Below are 20,370 nucleotides of genomic sequence, written 5' to 3'. Positions count from 1 at the left end.
CTACCTAAAATGCCCTCCTGAATTTGTAGTCATGTTAGAGGTCAAAACTTTCTAGGTCCAGAAATCGGTGAGAGGCATTGTAAAGGATTTTGTGTCATTTACTTTATTTCAATCTGCATGTCATATTAAAGGCCGTTTTTTCTCTCAGTGAAAAATAAGTGTGGCCCCCAAACATATACATTTCTGATGAAGTGGCCCACTGCAGGAAAAACTTGGACACCCCTGGTATAATAGATTAGTGCCGCCTGATCTATCTCTTACACTGCTACATGTGGTAAAAAATGTACATAAAAAAATTATAATGAAAAATGGGAGCCAAAAAGCCAGACGGCATATTCTTCATTTCTAGATACTGATGGATATTTTGTGTTAATATTAATGTACATCCATCCTTTTGCTTTGGGCTACAGAGAAAATTATTCATAATTATTAATTTATCATAGACATGCCATTCTACACCATATGAAAAGGTGTTCACAGATGATATACTATATTAAATTATTAGATATTAAAAAAAAGAATAAATAGTGATACCCTCAGCACACCACAGGTTTTTTAGTTCCTTTAATTTTCTTACTATGGTAGTCATAATTATACACTTATGTACATATTTGTATATGCTACAAAATATACAAATATGGCAGCACAAATAATTGTTTTAATTGGTGGTGTATATCGGCTGGCTGCTGTCCAAGTTTTGACCTAGGGTAGTGTCCTAAACTGTTTCTCACCACTTATGTCTGAAGCCACAGTCCTTTATGTTGAGCTTAGAGACTGGGGAGCCTGATCACCCAATGAGGAGCTGCCACCCCTTGTACCTACTACCCTAGAAAAGAATACACCAGTGTTTTTTTTTTGTTCTTAAGGTTTTTATGCTGTTAAACATCCTTCATACAGTTTCCATGGGGGGGGGGTAGACAAACTCCGATGCACTGTGTGTTCTGTCACCTTTCTATCAGAACCAGCATTATTTTTTTCAGCAATTTGAGCTACAGTAGCTCTTCTACTGGATTTGACCAAAAGAGCCAGCCTCCCTGCCTCCATGTGCATCAATGAGCCTTGGCTGCCCGTGACCCTGTGACTGCTTTTCCTTCTTTGGAAGGACCAGGAACACCCCACAAGAGCTGCAGTTTTGGAGATGCTCTTATCCAGTCCTCTAGCCATCACAATTTGGCTCTTGTCAAAGTCACTTAGATCCATTTTTCCTGCTTCTAACACATCAACTTTGAGCACAAAATGTTCACTTGTCAGTGGTCACAATGTTAAGGCTGATCGGTAAATATATATATATATCATGCCAGGGTTCCTGCATTTACTGACGTTATATTGTGACGTTGTAAACTGAAGGGAGATGATTAGTTTGGGTGCAGGTGCTATGCAAGTCATACATATGGGTCCCTAGAGTGGAGCAAGTAAGAGAGTGGAGAGTAATGTTGGCCAATGCTCTGTTCCCCAATTCAGTGGAAAATACATGCCTGTTTTTCCAAGATACTAGAGGTCTGCAGTATCCAGTCCTGGATTCCTATGGGGCTTGCATCAGGCACAGGTGCTGGGCATTAAAACTCACTGGAGCCTGATGATCAGAGAAACTGTTGGGTGAAGAGGAAGTTTCCCTGTGCTCCCAGGGCAAGGAGAGGCCCTGAAAAAGACCATCCTTGAGCCAAGTGAGGCAATACCTGCCTGGACCTTTGTGAGGTGTCTGGGGAGGTTTAGCTGGGGCCAGCATTGTACAGTTAGGGAGCTAGGTTGTTTTTTTTAATGAGTTTGTTTTGGGGTGTTTCATGTGAACAGTTAAAAATAAAGCACTGTTTTGCTACAAGTTGGTGTTCCCGAGCCTGATTGCCCTAGAGGACTGTGCTTAAGACCTGTAACTGTGACATTTTATGGCCCTCATGCTGAAGGGTTTGTCATAATATATATATATATATATATATATATATATATATATATACAAACATAAAGCTCCTGCCCTCAGCCACAAGGCCCTCCACCACAATACAATACAAGTAGTGAGTGTACAGCCTGTATAACAGTGTAAATTTGCTGTCCCCTCAAAATAACTCAACACATAGCCATTAATGTCTAAACATTGGCAACAAAAGTAAGTACATCCCTAAGTCGAAATGTCCAAATAGGGCCCAATTAGCCATTTCCCCTCCCCGGTGTCATGTGACTCGTTAGTGTTACAAGGTCTCAGCTGTGAATGGGGAGCAGGTGTGTTAATTTTGGTGTTATCGCTCTCACACTCTCTCATACTGGTCACCTCATGGAAAAAAACTCTCTGAGGATCTGGTGAAAAAAATTGTTGCTCTACATAAAGATGGCCTAGGCTATAAGAAGATTGCCAAGACCCTGAAACTGAGCTGCAGCAGCTGACCATACAGCGGTTTCACAGGACAGGCCTCGCCATGGCCGACCAAAGAAGTTGAGTGCACTAGCTCAGTGTCACATCCAGAGGTTGTCTTTCGGAAATAGACGTATGACTGCTGCCAGCATTGTTGCAGACGTTGAAGGGGTGGGGGTTCAGCCTGTCAGTGCTCAGACCATACGCTGCACACTGCATCAAATTGGTCTGCATGGCTGTCGTCCCAGAAGGAAGCCTCTTCTAAAGATGATGCACACGAAAGCCCACAAACAGTTTGCTGAAGACAAGCAGACTAAGGATATGGATTACTGGAACCATGTCCTGTGGTTCGATGAGACCACTTCCTTGCTAAAGAAGCTGAGGGTAAAGGTGATGGACTGGCCAAGCATGTCTCCAGACCTAAACCCTATTGAGCATCTGTGGGGCATCCTTAAACGGACTAGACTAGTTTATCATATTTTGTAGAATCAGTGGCATCGGCAGGGGGTGGCCAGAGGCCATGGCCCCCCCTACATCAAGCTGTGCCCCACTGTGTGCCCCCCCAATTGAAACACCATTTTTTTTTGCAGCCGCGAGGAAGCACTGACGCGGAGGAGAGAGAGGGGTGCCAAGCGGTTAGTCAGGAATAAGTTTTAGCAACTGCTCGGCACCCCTCACTCTCCTCCACGAGGCCCCTGTTTTGGTCATGGTGCCGGCATTTCATGCTGAGTGCCGAAATATGAGGCCATATTCCGGCACTCAGCAGTGAAGCAGCACGCACCGTGACAGATCAGCGAGACGGGGGCCTCGAGCTCCCACCGCAGGACTTTTGCAAGGTAAGTGAACTACAAAGGGGGAGGGAGAAGATAGATAGTGAGAAGGGGGAGGGGGTTTGGGTAGATAGTGAGATGGGGTAGATGGTGTGAAAAGGGGTGCAGAGTAGTTAGTGAGAATGGAGGGTACTAAAATATTGAAATAAAGAGTCAGAATGAGTGAGAGAGTGAACTAATTAATGTGTGTATGAATTGCGTGAATGAGTGAGAGTATGAATTAATGTGTGGAAGAATTGTGTGAATGAGTGAGAGAATTAAGGAATTTGTAAGAATGCATTAATTAATATGTGTAAATTATTTGTGTGAAAGAGTGAAAGAATAAATGATTGTGTGAATGAATTGTGTGAATGAAAGTGTGAATTAGTGAAAGTGAGTGACTGTAAAAGTGCTTGTGTGTATCATAGATGTATAATTGACTTTTGAAAAGGCAAAGATGGCACAAGCAGGGTGTTTAAGCCTGGCACAGGGTTGGGTGTTTGGGGGCAAAGATGTTGTATGCTGGGCTGTTTGGGGACAAAGATGGCACGTCCTATGTGTGTAATTTGGGTGCTGGTCAGGTTCTATGTTGGATGTCAAGGCTGGCCTTTGGGGTGTGCAACCTGTGATCTATGCCTATAATTCGGGGGGGGGGGGTATGTATACCTTTAATGCTGACTTTTTATGTTAATTCCAATTGATCTATACCTGCAAAGCTGGGTTTTTGTGTTATTCTTTTGATCTATATCTGCTATGCTATGTTTCCATACATTATTTATGTATACCTGCAAATACAGGGTTTGTATGTCTAATTCAGTTGATCAATACCTACAATCCTGTATCCATGTATTGTTTATTTGATCTATATCCTCAGTGCTGAGTTTACATGTGATTTCCAGTTGACCTATACCTGGAATGCTGGGTTTGTGTTTTTTGTTGATCTATACTTGCAATGCTATGTTGACAAACATTATTTATGTATACCTGTCTTATTCATGCACATGCTGTTTCCATGTGTTTATTTGATCTATACCTGAACTACATGAAGTAAGTAAAAGAGAGGTGTGGTTTAGCAGATGAGGGACAAAGGCACTCTAGGGATGATTACGGGGGAGAGGGCTTATCAAAGTCACGGTAGAGTCAGAAGGAGGGAAGACTCCACTGACTCTCCAGTCTTCCCCTAATCTGCAGTTAGTGTGGCAAATATTTTTTTTTTTGGTGTGGGAGCGGAGGGAGTGATTATATACTAGGAGCGTGGAGGGAGTGCAAAGAAAATAATTGCCTAGGGTGCAATTTTGAAAATATTTAAAGGAAAATTGTTTATGTTACAAAGATTGTTTTTTCCCCTATATTTAATGTATTTAAGGTACATTATTGTTACCAGTGTTTCCAGTAATATATTATTGTACTTGTTTGCACTTTTTTTTTTGGAGGGGAGTGCCAGAGAAGTAGTCCGCACAGTGTGCCTGAACACCTAAGGCCGGCTCTGGGGGCTAAGAGTTATATAAATATATATATATATATATATATATATTGGCAGCAAAGGCTAATATAAAGAATGAAACATAACTGCCAGTTCAGCTGTTAATTTTAAATCATACTTCAAAGAGATAAGTACATATTATGTAGTTAAAAATGCATGTCTAATGCATATAAATATATATATATATATACACACACTGTCCCCTCATGTGTCCCAGATGGACTTTCAAAAGAAATTGTCAGGTACAAATATGGATGTGTTTCATTGTAGGATTGCTTACTATAAAAACATATTTTTTTGGAATTTCAGTAATAAGCAACCTAAGCAGTTAGGTGTGATACTATAAGTGCATTGTCTGTTCCTCCTCATTGCATTCCAGTCACATTTTACAAAAAAGGGTTAACCATAAGTATGCTATATTGTGCTCGGCAGGCAGCTTCACTTCTCATTACAGAGAGATCTCCTTGTGATCCTCACATTCTGGAAAGCGTGGGCTACTGTCAGACATAAGCCCCAGTAACGACTTTGAGACAGTTGCTGTGGAGCAAAGGATGATAGTTCTGTACAATGCTTGTGAACTAAGGGGTTGACTAGTAGATGTGAAGTGTTACTAACCCAGACATCACACCATGGTAAACCCTCACGTGTTAGTATATGATAGTAGCATATGAGTTAGTTTATGTTATTAGCATGTGTGATTACGTGTTACTGTATGCTGTTAGAGCATGTGTATTTTAATGTATGGTGTTAGCATGAGTGTGTGTATCAGCATATAGTTAGTGTGTGTATGTCAGTGTATGATCACATGTGTGTGTTTGTTGGTATTTGATGTTAACATGTGTGTATTAGTGTATGGTGTGAGTATGCATCAGAGTATGGTGTTAGTGTCAGGGGTGAGCATATGGTCAGTGGAGCAAGGAAGCATGTTATACTACTATATTGCTATGAAAACCAATGTAGAGATTGAGTGGTAAACAGCCATGGGCATTTCTATAGAAAACATTTAACTGGTAATCTTACCTTCCCAGTGAAAATATTTTAGCATCCCTATACGGTTTTCTGGAAGACTTGGCAGAGTGCTTTAACACACTATGTTTCTAATGCCCTGGAGGTGTTATTGAAACACAATTTTACTTCCTAAGCCAGCGACCTTGCCAAATCAGCCAAAGCTTATGGTTCATGAAATAAGACAGGGTCACAATGCATCATAGGCCTGTGTGCATGTAGGATGAATAATAATTCCAAATATATCTGTGTTGCATAGATATATAGTGACTAATCTTATTTAAATGGAAAGAGAGACATCTGGTGATGGTTGGTGGAACATATTTGACCAATAATCTATTTATATATTATAAATATAAAACATTGCAGTTTTTTCTTAAAATATAAGAAAGTTCAATTAAAAAAATGTGAACAAAAACAAATTACTACAAAGTAAAATCTTACAGACGTAGTCAATCTCATACTGAACAATGATGCTATGATATGTATAATATTTCTAGACATGAGGAAGATGTGCAGCACTTTAAGGTCATGAGGGACCCCCGTGGAAATTATTTCTTGTGGACAGAGAAGTTCAAGTCATTGAACAAGCTGGTGGAGTATTACAAAACTGCGTCCATCTCCAGGCAGCTCCAAATATACCTTCAAGATGAAGAGCCAGACACAGAGGTATGCAGGGACTGGAATGGGCATGTCTGCGTTGACACTATACTAGCACACATTTGTTTCTAGAATTTTGGTTAGAGTTAAGCACAATGCGTTTCAACGACAAAGAAAATATAATTAAAAAAGGAAAAGGGGAGGTTAGGTGAGGGTCTGTCAAAAACTTATAATATTAATCATGCTTCGGGAAGAATTATTAAGAAGAAAAAACACTGTAACTGAAAGTGATGAGCAGTTAGAACTTTTGCCACAGGAGCGCAGCAAAGACCATTTTATTTTATTACATAAGATGGATACATAGATTGTGACATCAGAAAAGAACCCCCTTACGAAAAATTACTGCAGTTTTTTCTGAAGTAATACTGCAGTTTTTTGGACATGAAAAAACTGCAATACTGCACTTTTACTGCAGTATTACTGCACATTTACTATTTGTACTTCACTGTACTGCAGTTTTACTGCAGTTATTTTTGTAAGGAAGTACAAATGCAAAAAAGGCGCAGTACATTGAAGTACAACTGTAAGTTTGCAATGTAATGACGTAAAAGTGCAGTAAACGTGCAGTAAATGTGCAGTAATACTGCAGTAAAAGTGCAGTAAATGTGCAGTAATACTGCAGTAAATGTTTAATGTTGATGTAAAATAATGCACCTAAAATCTCCAAGGTAGCATTTAGCATTGGGGACACTGTTCTGTCAGTGACAACCAGGGCCGGCCCTATAATGGGGCAGACTGGGGCAATTGCCCCGCTCGGCGCCCCTCTCTCTCTCTCCTCTGCGGCGAGTCTCCCTGTTCGGTCCCGGTGCCGGCTTGTAATGCAGAGCGCCGGAAGTGACGTCAATTTCCGGCGCTCAGCATTACAAGCCGGCACCGTGGCAGCGCAGGGAGACTCGCCGCAGGACTGTTTAAAGGTAAGTACCGGGGGGGGGACCATAGATTATGGCGTCGGCGAAGTTTAAAATGCCGCCCCCCCCCCCGGCGTCGGCGGGGGGGGCGGCGTTTTAAACGTCGCCCCAGGCGGCGTTAAGTCTTCGGCCGGTCCTGGTGACAACATAAGGAAAAGGGCTTAGGGGTAATTACCGTATTTGCTCGATTATAAGACGAGGTTTTTTTCAGAGCAAATGCTCTGAAAAATACCCCTCATCTTATAATCGGGGTCGTCTTATAATCAGACCTCAAATTGGTCTTACTATGAGACGACTAAGATCCAGATCCCCCGCAGCTGCAGGGGACCTGGATCCTCCTGTCGTCGTCCCCCCCCCCACCACTTACCGGTGCTTCTGAGTCCCCGGTGTGCAGCGATTCGCGTTGACAACTTATGCTGCAACCGTGTGGCTAGCAGCGCGGGTTGTCTGCATCCATCACGCAGACCTTCCCCGGCTGTCAGAGATCAGAGTTCCCCGCACCGGCATGACAAGGGAGTCAGAAGCACCGGTAAGTTTGGGGGGGGCAGGGGAGTGTTAAATGGGGGGCAATGGCATTTCTGTAGGCAGAGTGTTCTATGAAATGCCTTTTAACCCCCTTATTGCCACTCTGCCTCCAGAAATGCCTTTTTAACGCTCTATACGCCACTCTGCCTCCTGAAATGCCTTATACCTCCCTATATGCCACTCTGCCCCATAATATGCCTTTTAACCCCCTTAATGCCAGAGTGGCATATAGGGGTTTAAGGCATTTCTGGAGGCAGAGTGGCACATAGGGGGTGAAAAGGCATATCATGGGGCACAGTGGCATATATGGTTAAAAGGCATATCATGGGGCACAGTGGCATATAGGGGGTATAAGGCATTTCTGGGGCAGATGTGCATAACTGGGGGGGCAGGTTGGAAAATAGAAGGAAATAAAACCAAAATATTTTTCTCAATCATAGCTTTTATGAAAAAAATAGTTTACATGAATTAACATTTACTGGTAAAACTTTTTTCCTATAGGGTCATCCTTTTCTTTTTTTCCTAAATTAATATTCAGATTTGGGGGGTCATCTTATAATCAGGGTCGTCTTATAATTGAGCAAATACAGTATTTCTGGTGACTTCAAGGTAAGCAGACAATGCAGTAAAGTGTCCTAAAAAGCAAGGAAGGTGCAATGTTTTATGGCAAGAGGCATTAGTAGCAGAAAGAGATCTCTGGTCAGACCTCACCTAGATTATTGTGTACAGTTCTGGAGTCCTCATCTCCAAAAGAATATTGACACATTGGAGAGAGTTCAAATGAGAGCTACAAAAATAGAAAGTGGTTTGAAGGATAGAAATTATCAGGAAAGACTAAAGGATCTTAAAATGCCTAGCTTGAAAATGCAATAGAGTTTGTTGTAATGAAAGGAAGCTCTACTTTAGAGAGAGGGTGGTAAATAAATAGAAAAATCTTTCAGCAGAAGCTGTAGAAGCTAATACAGTGAGTGAATTTAAAAAATGGATGGGAAAGACATAACGCTATCCTGACTGTGGGACTGGACCAAAGACTGATTGTGGTTTGAGTCCTTACATCAGAGAAAATAGGCAGACTCAATGGTTCTTATCTGCTTTCATATTCTGTTTCAATGTATCATGAAAAAAGCTATATATTTTTGGGTATGTAATACCCTCAGTAAAGAAGGGGTTAAATTATCTATAAACAATGTACTTGTGGAGCAAAAGCCTTTTACTGGACACAGTTTCAAAACAAAGTCTCACCAATGATATATTAAGCAGCATTATTGTGTCCTTTTTTTTGCTGCCACTGACATCTCTTCTTATGCCACCTAGTACTCTACTGGCTTTTCCTACTGCTTTACTACACTGCATGCTCACCTTTAAATCATTCAGAATGATACCTGTCAAGTTGCTTTCTTCTGCTGTAAATGTCGGCAAATTACCACTAAGTGTGTATTATGAGATTGTGTCACGAGAATGCACAGTCCAGAAGTATTAGTTGCCATTCAGAAACGGTGATAGTATCATTTAAAAAACATTCGCAGGCTTCAATTACTCAGTATCTAAATAGTTCACGCGCCTTTCAATTTTGGATCAATGTGTACCACAGAGAGTGATTTCTGTTCCTTTTAACCGAAATGCAGTAGGACCTTGGTTGTTCATATTGTTCCATTATGTACAGTTTCTTCCTTAAAAATTGTCTTTTGCATATAATATATGTTGAAATTACTGTATTTACTTTCTGCTAGGTCATACTTCCCCCAAAGCGTGCCAGGAGGGTCAAGGCTCTCTACGACTTCAAGGCAATGGAGCCTGATGAACTGGACTTTAATACCAATGACATTATTGAAGTGCTGGACTACTCTAATGCTTCTTGGTGGATGGGAAGGTTGGGGGACAATGTAGGGCTTTTCCCTTCCAATTATGTAATCAATATTGACAGGTGACAACATGAAGAACAGGAGAGATGGGGGATTCCCATAAGTGTATAGGAACAAGGATGGACAAATCCTAGGAGTTGGCCATCATTTTTGCTATTTATGTCCCATTTTTGTGTTTTTTTTACAACGATCTGTATGGATGCATTCTTTCCAGGCTCCTGAAAATTCTAATTGTCTCCTATTTTTGTCAGGGTTTTAAATTCATTTGTCCAGCTATGTGTAAGGATAATTTACTTTGATGACATATTTTTTCTTTAAATGGAGTGATGTTGAATTAACAAATGTAACAAAATAAATGATAATGCCTGTTTTTGAGCAAAGGTTTTCTTACAAAGTTGTCATTCTTCATCCTTATGTAGACCTTTTTAACTCCCCTTGTGGATGCTAGATCAGCCATTTCTACTGGGTATATTCCAATTGAACAGACTGTTGACCAGATTTAAAATGCTATTTACCTATATGTAGCATCCATATGAAAAGATTGATTGGCTTCCTATGTTAAGCATATGAAAATTACTTTGCATCTTTCATTGTAATCCTCATGTTCTTTGTTCAGTTACATTGTTTTTATTAAAACAGTGATTTAAGAGTGTTTGTAATCTGAAACCAAACTGGGGGGAGTATGTCTCCATGCTGATCCTGTAATGTAAGTAAGGCGTATTAAATATAATCCGTTGGTGTAATTTAATAAAAAATCATTGTCTGTACCAAGTTATTTGATGACTTCAGGATTTAAGAATACTTTTATGTCTGGAATGGGGTAAGTACCATACGGGTAGATAAAAAGTAATGCATTACTTTGCTATTAATAAAAGTCTTCCTTCAAAGACCTACAGTGGCTCATCTGTATTATGATCAACTTGAAATGTTTTTTTTTCTTGATATTTTTATACTATGTTCTTATAGGAAACATACCGTATTTGCTCGATTGTAAGAGGAGGTTTTTTTCAGAGCAAATGCTCTGAAAAATACCCCTCGTCTTCTAATCGAGGTCGTCTTCTAATCAGCTCTGCAGGGGACCTGGATCCTCCTGTCTGGTAACCTCCGCTGCTGCCAGCACTTCCACCGGGGCTTCTATCACCAAGCAGCAGCGGAGGTTGTAGGCAGAGGTAACCCAAAATTCCCGTTACGGCCACAAGAGCAGACTGAGGAACACAAAAGATGCTTCAAATGTCACGAGCCGGGACATTTTGCAAGTAATTGTCCAGAGGGTGAAGAGCCCATACAGTGTGACGTAGGAGCCAGGGCCGTACACAAGACTGTGTTGACTTGCTCAAAAATGGGTGTGGTTACTAGCGCTGTTGATACAACTAATTTAAGACCAGTGAGGGTGGAAGAGAAGAGTGTACAAGCATGGTGACACCCACTCTTACCCCATGGCAGAGGTCAATATTGTCATGGATGCAGGAAAGGTCAAATGGCATGTAGGGGTGGTACCCTTGTTGCCCTATGATGTAGTGTTAGGGAGGGACTTCCCCCATTTCCGCAACATAACAGGAAAACCCTCAGTTCCCTTTGTTCTCGGGGGAAACACAGAAGATAGAAGGAATGGATAATGTTTTTCCTTACTCCAGTATAGATTGGGAGCCAGGCAATGAACAAGAGTCACCAGTAGTGTTGGGTAATGAAGTAGAACCTCGCCATAATGAGGCCGCAATAGCACAAGTAGAGTTTCAGGATCTGGGAGTCCACCCTGGAAATTTTCAAGCTGCCCAATGGGAGGATAAAACCCTGACAGTAATGGAGGATACCATTGTAAACCCTGACAAGCACTTAAGTTCTCCTTATTTCAAAGTAAAACATAACCTGCTTTATCGTGTAGAAAAGGAAGGGGAGGAGGAGATGGAACAGTTGATGGTCCCACAATTGTATAGACACACGGTGCTAAAGCTGGCCCATCGCCATGTGCTAGGTGGACACCTGGGATTTGAGAAGCCCAGAGAGAGAGACTACTGACCCGGTTTTATTGGCAAGAAAAATATACGCTGCAATAGAGAGGTATTGCAAATGCTGCCCCGAATGTCAATTAAAGGCACCGCACAAAGGTTTCCGCAACCCACTGGTACCCCATCCTGTCATTGTGGTCCCTTTCGAACGAATTGCAATGGGCCTGATAGGGCCTCTGCTTAAGTCAGCTAGGGGATAGTTCTTGTTGACTATGCCACGCGTTACCCTGAGGCAGTACCCATACGGAATGCCTCCTCTAAGAGTATTGCAAGGGAGTTAATGATGATGATGTTCAGCAGGATGGGTATACCAAAAGAGGTTCCAACAGACCAGGGAACCCCTTTTATGTCCAGAATTATGACCGAGCTATGTAAGCTGCTCAAAATTAAACAGCTAAAAACCTCAGTATACCATTCTCAAACAGACAGACTGGATTGAAAGGTTTAATAAAGCGTTAAAGGCCATGCTACGCAAAGTGGTAGACAAGTTAGAGAAGGTTAGAAAAGTCCCACAAGCTTCCACTGGGGTTTCACCCTTCGAATTATTATATGGCAGACACCCCAGAGGCATTTTAGATGTTGCCAAGGAAACATGGGAACAAGAGCATACCCATCACCATAGTATTATAGAACATGTAGCTCAAATGCAGGAGCGTATGGAAGCTATAATGCCCATAGTGAAGGAGAACATGGAAAAAGCCCAGAGGGCCCAACAAGTCAGTTATAATAGGAATGCAAGGCTTCGGAACTTCAAACTGGGGGACCAGGTATGGCTTCTTATCCCTACGGTTGATAGCAAGTTGTTAGCCAGCTGGCAAAGGCCATATGAAATTATTGAGCGTGTCAGTGAGGTGAATTATGAAGTAAGACAGCCGGGTAGGCGGAAGGCAGAACAGATCTACCATGTGAATTTATTGAAGCCATGGGTAGAATCTGAAGTGTACATTGCCTCTCATCAGAAACAGGAAGTCAGAGATGTGTTTTCTCCAGTACCAGGAAAAGCACACATAATTAAACATGATATTATCACAGAACCCGGAAAGAAAATGAATCTGAAGCCATACAGAATACCTGAGGCTAGACGTGAAGCGGTCAGTGGAGAGGTAAAAAAAGATGCTCAAGTTAGGGGTGATCACAAAGTGAGTGGAGTAACCGGATTGTGTTGCTGCCTAAACCAAATGGAGAGATACGCTTCTGTAATGACTTCCGTAAATTAAACAATATCTCCAAGTTTGATGCCTATCCTATGCCTCGGGTGGATGAGCTCGTAGAGAGGTTGGGTAAAGTTAGGTATCTGAGTACATTGGTCTTGACCAAAGGATATTGGCAGGTTCCCCTGACAGAGAGAGCAAAGGAAAAGACCGCTTTTTCTACCCCCGAGGGGTTGTTCCAATACAATGTGTTGCCGTTCGGTTTGCATAATGCCCCAGCCACCTTCCAGCGTATGATGGATAGGATACTAGGCCCCATATTGAGTATGCAGCTGCCTATCTGGACGATGTAGTGATTCACAGTGCGGACTGGGAAACACATCTGATGAAGGTTCAGGCGGTAGTGGATAGTATACAGGCTGCCGGTTTGACTCCTAACCCCGCTAAGTGTTCTTTAGGGTTAGAAGAGGTTAAATATCTGGGTTATACAATAGGGCGGGGGCTCCTTAAACCACAACAAAGCAAGGTAGCAGCCATCTCCAATTGGCCACGTCCTGTAACAAAGAAACAAGTAAGGGCATTCTTAGGCTTAACTGGCTATTATCGCAGGTTCATCCCTGACTTTGCCACCGTTACTGCTCCGTTGACTGAGCTCGCCAAAGCTAAAGGCTTGGTTATGGTTAAGTGGACCCCAGAATCAGAACATGCCTTTCAGGTCCTGAAAGAAGCCTTGTGTTCCGACCGCGTTTTGGTAGCCACGGATTTCTCTAAGTGATTCATTGTACAGACTGATGCGTCTGATGTTGGCCTGGGCGCAGTTCTTTCTAAAGCACATGATGGAGAGGAACATTCAGTCATGTATCTGAGTCGGAAGTTAAATCCTCATGAACAGAGGTACTCAGTGGTTGAGAGAATGCCTGGCCTTGGGATATTATCTGTTGGGCCAAAGGTTTACACTGGTTACTGACCATGCACCTTTAACCTGGATGAGGCAGAACAAGGAAAAGAATGCCAGGGTTACCAGGTGGTTCCTTAGTCTCCAGCCATACCAGTTTATTATGGTTCATAGGGCTGGTACAGCCCAGGGTAATGTTGGTTGCCTCTCCCAAGTTCACTGTTTGTGGTCCAAGGCCGCTCGTCCCGATGGGTCTGAGCGGCGGGGGGGAGACATGTAACAAGGTGCAGGGTGTTGTTGGAATGGCGTATACATTCTCCCTAGATTTTGCAGGGTTTTGTATGATATATAGCCCCAGGGGGAGTATGTGTTGCGCCAGATTATAATATGTTTCTATATGGGCCCCTGGGGTGGAGCATACGGTGAGTAGGGCGGGCTGGTGCTCCACCCCGCAGTTTACATACACCTGGACTGACACAGGATCCAGGCCAGGAGTTTAGGCTGACTCCAATGCACTGGTCAGCTGCTAGTAATTAGCTGCACTGACTGCAATAAAACCTGACCTGTTGGACAGAGAGGGAGAGAGAGAGAGTTTTGTTTGGAGGCAGCAGGGCTTGCTATGTACAAAAGGGACCATCAAAATAGGTTGGTGAGATTACGTTCTGTTTAGTTTAGACCCTGAGTAGTGAGGGACTTCTATGTTAGTAAGTGCTCAGACGAGCTAGGCTTTTGTTTATAGGGAATTTGTGTTCTGTATAATTCTGTTAATATGTGCATACATGGATTACAAATAAATTGTGGTTTATTACCTCACTGAGACTGTGGCTTTAATACCCTAGAGGGCCGTGCTGTTTTGTAGCCTATATAGTATATCATAGCTGTGATGTCAGGCACATGGAAAAGGTCAATAATGCGGTGATGTTAAGGGTGTGCAGCGTGAGTGGCAGTTGGAAGGAAGCCGGTGGAGTGGAAACTGGTGATTTAGTGAAGGTTACTATGTTTATAACACTGTTGAACACAAAAATGCTTCCTAGGATTATTTAACCCCTTGATGACAATTGACGGCCCGGACTGTCATAACTTCAAACGGGTGCAGAAATCGATTTATGTTCGCTTTCTGCACCCAAACGGTGTTGCTGTAATGTTTCAACGTTGAGGCATTCAGCAACACCGCGATCGGCATCAGGGGCCGTGTCTGGCCCCTCCCCTGGGTATCAACGTCCATTTTAAAAGAGTTTAGGAGGCGATCAATGGAACCCAGTTTCAAAAAAGTGTAAAAATTATTTCCCACTGATGTCATAATCAGGGGAACCTTCAAGTTCCAAAAAAATTTAAAAATAAATAAAGGCAAAGAAAATGTATGATTTGATGGGGTAAATTGAATTGCCCGGGTTCTGCAATGTCCCAATTAACACAAGGGGACGGATGACCAGACGTCTAATTTTCCAATTAGAAAAATGTACACGTCCCAAATGTGGCCTTTTATTTCCCCAAAAAAACATGCATGTGGGGTATCACTGTACTCCGGACATGTTGCTGAACACATATTGGGGTATTGCGTGACAGCGGCATATACCAGGAGCTGTAAATTCCTACCTAAAGTAGTTGTGTGGGGGAAAAATACACACAAAAAATACTACTGCAAACTTTGAAAAAATGCTGGTGGTAAAATGTGTGCATGCAAAGAGTTGAAATACACTAGGGTGTCTAGTTTTCAAAAATATATTGTTTTACTGGGCACACTGAAATGGCCGGGCTCAAAGATGTACCAAATAGGGCATGGGCAGTGGATCACCAAATGCCAAAGTTCAACATTGAAAAATGTGCATGCCCTAAATGTGGCCGTTTTGAGGCAAACCCATTCATGTGGGGTATCACCAGGGGCGGGCTGGGCCGGGGGGCAGGGGTGCAATTGCCCCCCAGGCCGCCCTGAATGCGGGCTGGCCGGGCGGCCGGCCGGCCGGCAGACAAACATTCATGGCAGCCGCAAAGTTAAAAACTAAGCGGCTGCCACCGGGACCGGCCGCCGTGCTGGTTTCGTACCTGGCGGGGGGCGGTCCGTCTGGAGTGCCGCTCACTGAGGGGTGCCGGCATGCCTCCAAAAACGATGCGCGCGGCAACTGTGGCTGTGCGTCGGGACTTGATGTCAAATCCCGGCGCACAACACTGAAGCCACGCCCACCATCTTCCGCGCTCTCTGCACCGGAAGGACGGCACACAGAAGAGGAAGAACAAGAGGAAGAATGAAGAGGAGGAGGAGGAGGAAAAGTGACTGTGCCAGAGGAAAGGTAGGAAAATATTAGTAAGTGTGTGAGAGTGATGGGTGTTATGCTGTAGTTTATGATGAATGTTTGCGAATGAGGGTTTCAGATTGCATGGAAGTGTGGGGGGATAGCATGGCATAGGGAGGCTGTCTAGACATGATAGGAGTGTGATTGCTGTTAAATTTTTTTTGTCCAACTGTGGTGTGTTAACAACACTTTTATTAAAAGTAAATTACATACCAAAATTGGACAGAAAAATTAAATAACAGTATTAATAGATATATATGATTGCAAACAGCAATCACACGCCTATCATGCTAAGTCAGCCAGTACATGCTAGAACCTGGGCATGATAGGATTGTGATTGCTGTTAATTATATATATATGTATATGTATGTGTATATATATATATATATAATTAATATTGTTATTAATTAAAGGTGTTTTTTTTCGGTTTTGGCCAAATGAATGCTGAATTTTCCGTTTTGGTCCAGAATTTTCATTTAGGTGCATCCCTACTATGTACTAAGCCAGTCACTGAAGTGTTAGGCCTACACCACATCAATGTTTGGCTTAGTATATAGTGATAGGGGTTGTACTGCAGTATTGTTAGTGTCTGGTTCAAAGTATAGGCACACATTGACGGTGGTACAGCATAATCCCTAAGTATATAATGATAACAGTTATGCTGTACCCCTGTCAATGTTTGCCTAACCATAGAAACTATGCAGTTTTAAAGTGTGTGTGTGTGTGGGTGGGGGTGCCACATACAGGATCTGCCACAGGTGCCAAATACTCTAGGTACGCCCTTGCGTTGTGCGGCAGTCAGGCCCAATGGCTATTCCTCAGCTCTTCGTCCCACGTCTTAAAAGGGGTGGGATAAAGAGCTGAGGCACGGCTATTGGGCGGCGCTGTGCGTGCACGCCGGCCGCTTTAATTTCATTAAGCGCCGGTGGAGTGACTGCTTTCAATGTCTCTCGCAGCCTCTTTGGTGGCGCAATGGGCCACTTGACTAGACTTGCCCCCCAGGCCTTAGGCTGCCAGCCCTCCCCTGGGATAAACACAAAAAATGACTACCACAAAGTTTGACAAAGACTGGTGGTAGAATTAGTGCATGGAAAGAGTTAAAATACTAGCATTTGAAATACCCTGGGGTAGTTTTCAAAAAATATATGATTTGATGGGGTAAATTGCATTGGCCGGCTTCAAAGATACCTGAAATGGCACATGGGGGGGAAAGAATTACCAGATTTGGAAAAAATGGTTTTGAAATAGCAAAATGCTACCTGTACTTATTGCCCCATAAACTGCAGAAAAAAGCAAAAAAACATAAAAACATTGGGTATTTCTAAACTCAGGATGAATAGTAGAATCTATTTAGCAGTTTTTTTCATTACCTTTTATAGATGAGTAAAAGATTTTTCAAGTAAAAATTAGTTCTTTTTTTTCAAAATGTTTCACCATATTTTATACTTTTTTTAATAGTAAATAATATGATACAATCAAAACAATGTAATCTTAAGAAAGCCCTTCTTGTCCTGAAAAAAAAACAACAATATACGGTATAACTTGTGTGGGTTCGGTAAACAGGAAAGAAGAAAACTACAGTTAAACACGAGCAATGCAGAAATGTTAAAACAGTCATTGTCACGAAGGATACAAAAAATAAAATCAGCCTTTGTCACGAAGGGGTTAATCATGTAAAAATGCTGCCTCATTTATGAATTTTGCCACAATAGAAGGCACTGATTGTTTTCATAGAACTTTGAACATGCAACTAATCTTTTATCTAATTGGAACAGCACCTTTGAAGAGTGACTTTGAAGTCATTCAATAACATATTCATGCCTAGTTATTAGGATTAGGTAGTTCTAATACCTCAAAATATATGAAAATTCGACTAGCCATTGCCTTGCATTCCCACCTCTTCCCCCAACATTTTTCTTTTTATAACACTTCCCTATAAACCTTTTGTCTCCTTGCTATCCTTTTTCACTTTTTCTTTCTCCCTTCCCACATTAATGCTCTTGCTCTAATCTTTTTCCTGACTCAGCTTTTCCTCCCGCTTCCCGACCTCTAGTTTCCCTAATTCATATTTAATGTTTGTTTTTTACTCTTTCATTACCTTTTATCACCTCTCTGCACTTAAACCTTTTGCATCTTCTACCTGCAAGCATTATGCACCGTTTTCTTCCTCTTTCAACCATAACAGCCTTTTCCTTTCCTTCTGTCTTTTAACGTTAACCATGGTCTCCCTTTGCCTACCTCTATATATCTACTTTGTCCACTGTGCACTTTTCCATTCTCCTTTCATTCTGTTCATTCAGCCCTCACTAGTTTTTATTTTCTCTGCCTCAGTCCACTTTCCAAAGTGCATAACCAGGGGTTTATTTACCTTAGACACTGCCCTGAGCCTAACTCAGGCCAACAGGCCTGTTGTCTACTCTGATTTATCTACTGTGATACTTTTATTATTATGACAATCGGTTGGTGTCGTGCTTGCTTTTCACTGCTGAGGTTGCATTTCATCCCTAACAAAAATAATGTGCTTTGACGAACTAGTAACTATTAACAAAGCGTTTAGGTTTACTTTACACAATATTATAAGAGCTGTTTCTGTATTTTTTACATTCATCAAAAGTCCACAAGGTATGTCTAATTCTTTGTTGGAATTTTAAATAACTGACTTTAATCCAGTTGGAATTGTATAAACATGCCTTTTTCCAAACTGCATCCAGGATACTAAGAACTGCCTATCCTGTGAGATCGTGTAGTGTGAGTGATCACTTCATCTAATTAAGCTGCTTTATGACTGCATACAAGATAAGGCTACACACCCTTGCCTTGCCTAGGGCCACAACAAACATTATTAGTGTTTAATGTTAAATAGCAGCATTCCAAGTGAGCTGGAAATTTGTACTTATGGGCACAGCATTAAAATGATTACAAAAGCTTCATCTTGGTGGTATTTTTTTCTTATTCTGTTACAACTGCCTAAATGGTTTCTTTATCTAAATATATTATCGTCATCAGTGATTTAAGAATAAAAATATTCTCTCTTTCCCAGTTCAACTTTAAAGACACACTAAAAACTCACCCATTAAGTTCACTTCTGCTCCCATCCTAGCGTGTTTTTTATAGTATAGGAAGACCTGATGCATGGTTTAATGAATAGTTGGGTTGCAAGGAAGGCTAACAATGTCATTTAACTCTAACTATTGCCATTGTGTCTTTAAAAAGAGACCAGGACGTTGAGCATGGACAGATGGGGGACTGGGTTACTCAGGTAAAGGCCGACCTATATTAGAGTATTTTACTATAGAAAATGCTTTGAAGGTATACTTACTTCAAAGCAATTTGAACTTGCTTTAACAATTCTGTTTTAAATATTATAACTGAAACCTATTCAACTAACATGATTTTTAATCGAAGAGGGTCAAGCCAGTCCAAAATTGTTCACAAAGGGCTGGTCCAACCTGGACAAGCATTGGAGGTGGGCAGAATTCAGTACTAATGGACGCAACTTTGCTCAGGGTAGGAGGAGCTGCTGTTAAATCCATTTCGACTGCCCCTTTGGCATCCCTAAAAACTTAGAAAACAAACTGTAATGAAACATTTTTGCACCCAAGAAGACAATATAAAGCTATGTGGACATAGACATTTTTTTCAGTCTTTTGGATCTTTATTTCATAGACATTCCCCCCAATGTAGGATAATGTACTTCCATGTTCAAATTAATGATTAAGGTGTATGTATTGATCAAAGTTGATATCTTTTGTTGGGCCAACATATAAATACATGTGGTCAGACTAGGGTGACCACATTTTTTTTCTGCCATTCAGGGACACACTGTGAAGCAGATGAGATCACAGAGATCACCCAGTATCCTCCTGTTGTCCCAGGAATAACTTCCAGCACCAGTCAGCATGCACACCTTGGAACCCTGCTATGCGTACCCAATAAGTAGACACAACTACCTTGAATTGAGTACAGCAGGAATGAACCGTTTGTTGTAAAACATAGACTCATATATCCACAGAACTGAATTAACATAAATTAACAGATATATGTATTCAACCCAACCTTTAATTCCATTTGCAGCAATCCTATTGATGGGATTAATTAAACAATGGAGTTCCTACCTGTGCTATCCAGAGGCGTATCTACCGCCTATGGCAAGCACTGAAATTGCGCCCCTGTCCAAATATCTAAAACACATTTATTAGCCCCTGCTGCCCATATATATATATATATATATATATATATATATATATAACCCAGATCAATTGAAATTCACTTGTGATCTCAGCACTGAAGGTATATATCAAACAGAATCAGACCTACAAATCCTATATTTTCAGGTATACAATAATAATATATGAAACGTAGCATCGCAGGTATAGATCACAGACATAGATCACAGGTTGTACACCACAAAGTCAGCCCTGGCGTCCACAC

At 41.7% G+C, this 20,370-nt stretch overlaps 1 protein-coding gene across 1 annotated transcript in view; it reads left to right on the top strand.

Moving 5' to 3' along the window:
* The window catches only part of LOC149284363 (GRB2-related adapter protein-like), a 59,377-nt gene extending 47,765 nt beyond the window's left edge, over window positions 1-11,612 (top strand). The window contains exons 4-6 of the mRNA XM_089496790.1: window positions 6,142-6,310; window positions 9,465-9,604; window positions 11,231-11,612. Coding sequence (XP_089352916.1) covers window positions 6,142-6,310; window positions 9,465-9,604; window positions 11,231-11,612 — 691 coding nt within the window. The remainder of the gene's footprint in view (window positions 1-6,141; window positions 6,311-9,464; window positions 9,605-11,230) is intronic.
* Window positions 11,613-20,370: the final 8,758 nt, after the last annotated feature.

This window comes from Sceloporus occidentalis, unplaced genomic scaffold (assembly GCF_023333645.1).
Source record: "Sceloporus occidentalis isolate IW3139 unplaced genomic scaffold, rSceOcc1.0.p SCAF_94, whole genome shotgun sequence".
Classification (NCBI taxonomy): domain Eukaryota; kingdom Metazoa; phylum Chordata; class Lepidosauria; order Squamata; family Phrynosomatidae; genus Sceloporus; species Sceloporus occidentalis.
Note: the sequence above shows the minus strand (reverse complement) of the source record. Positions and strands in the feature narration are given on the sequence as shown.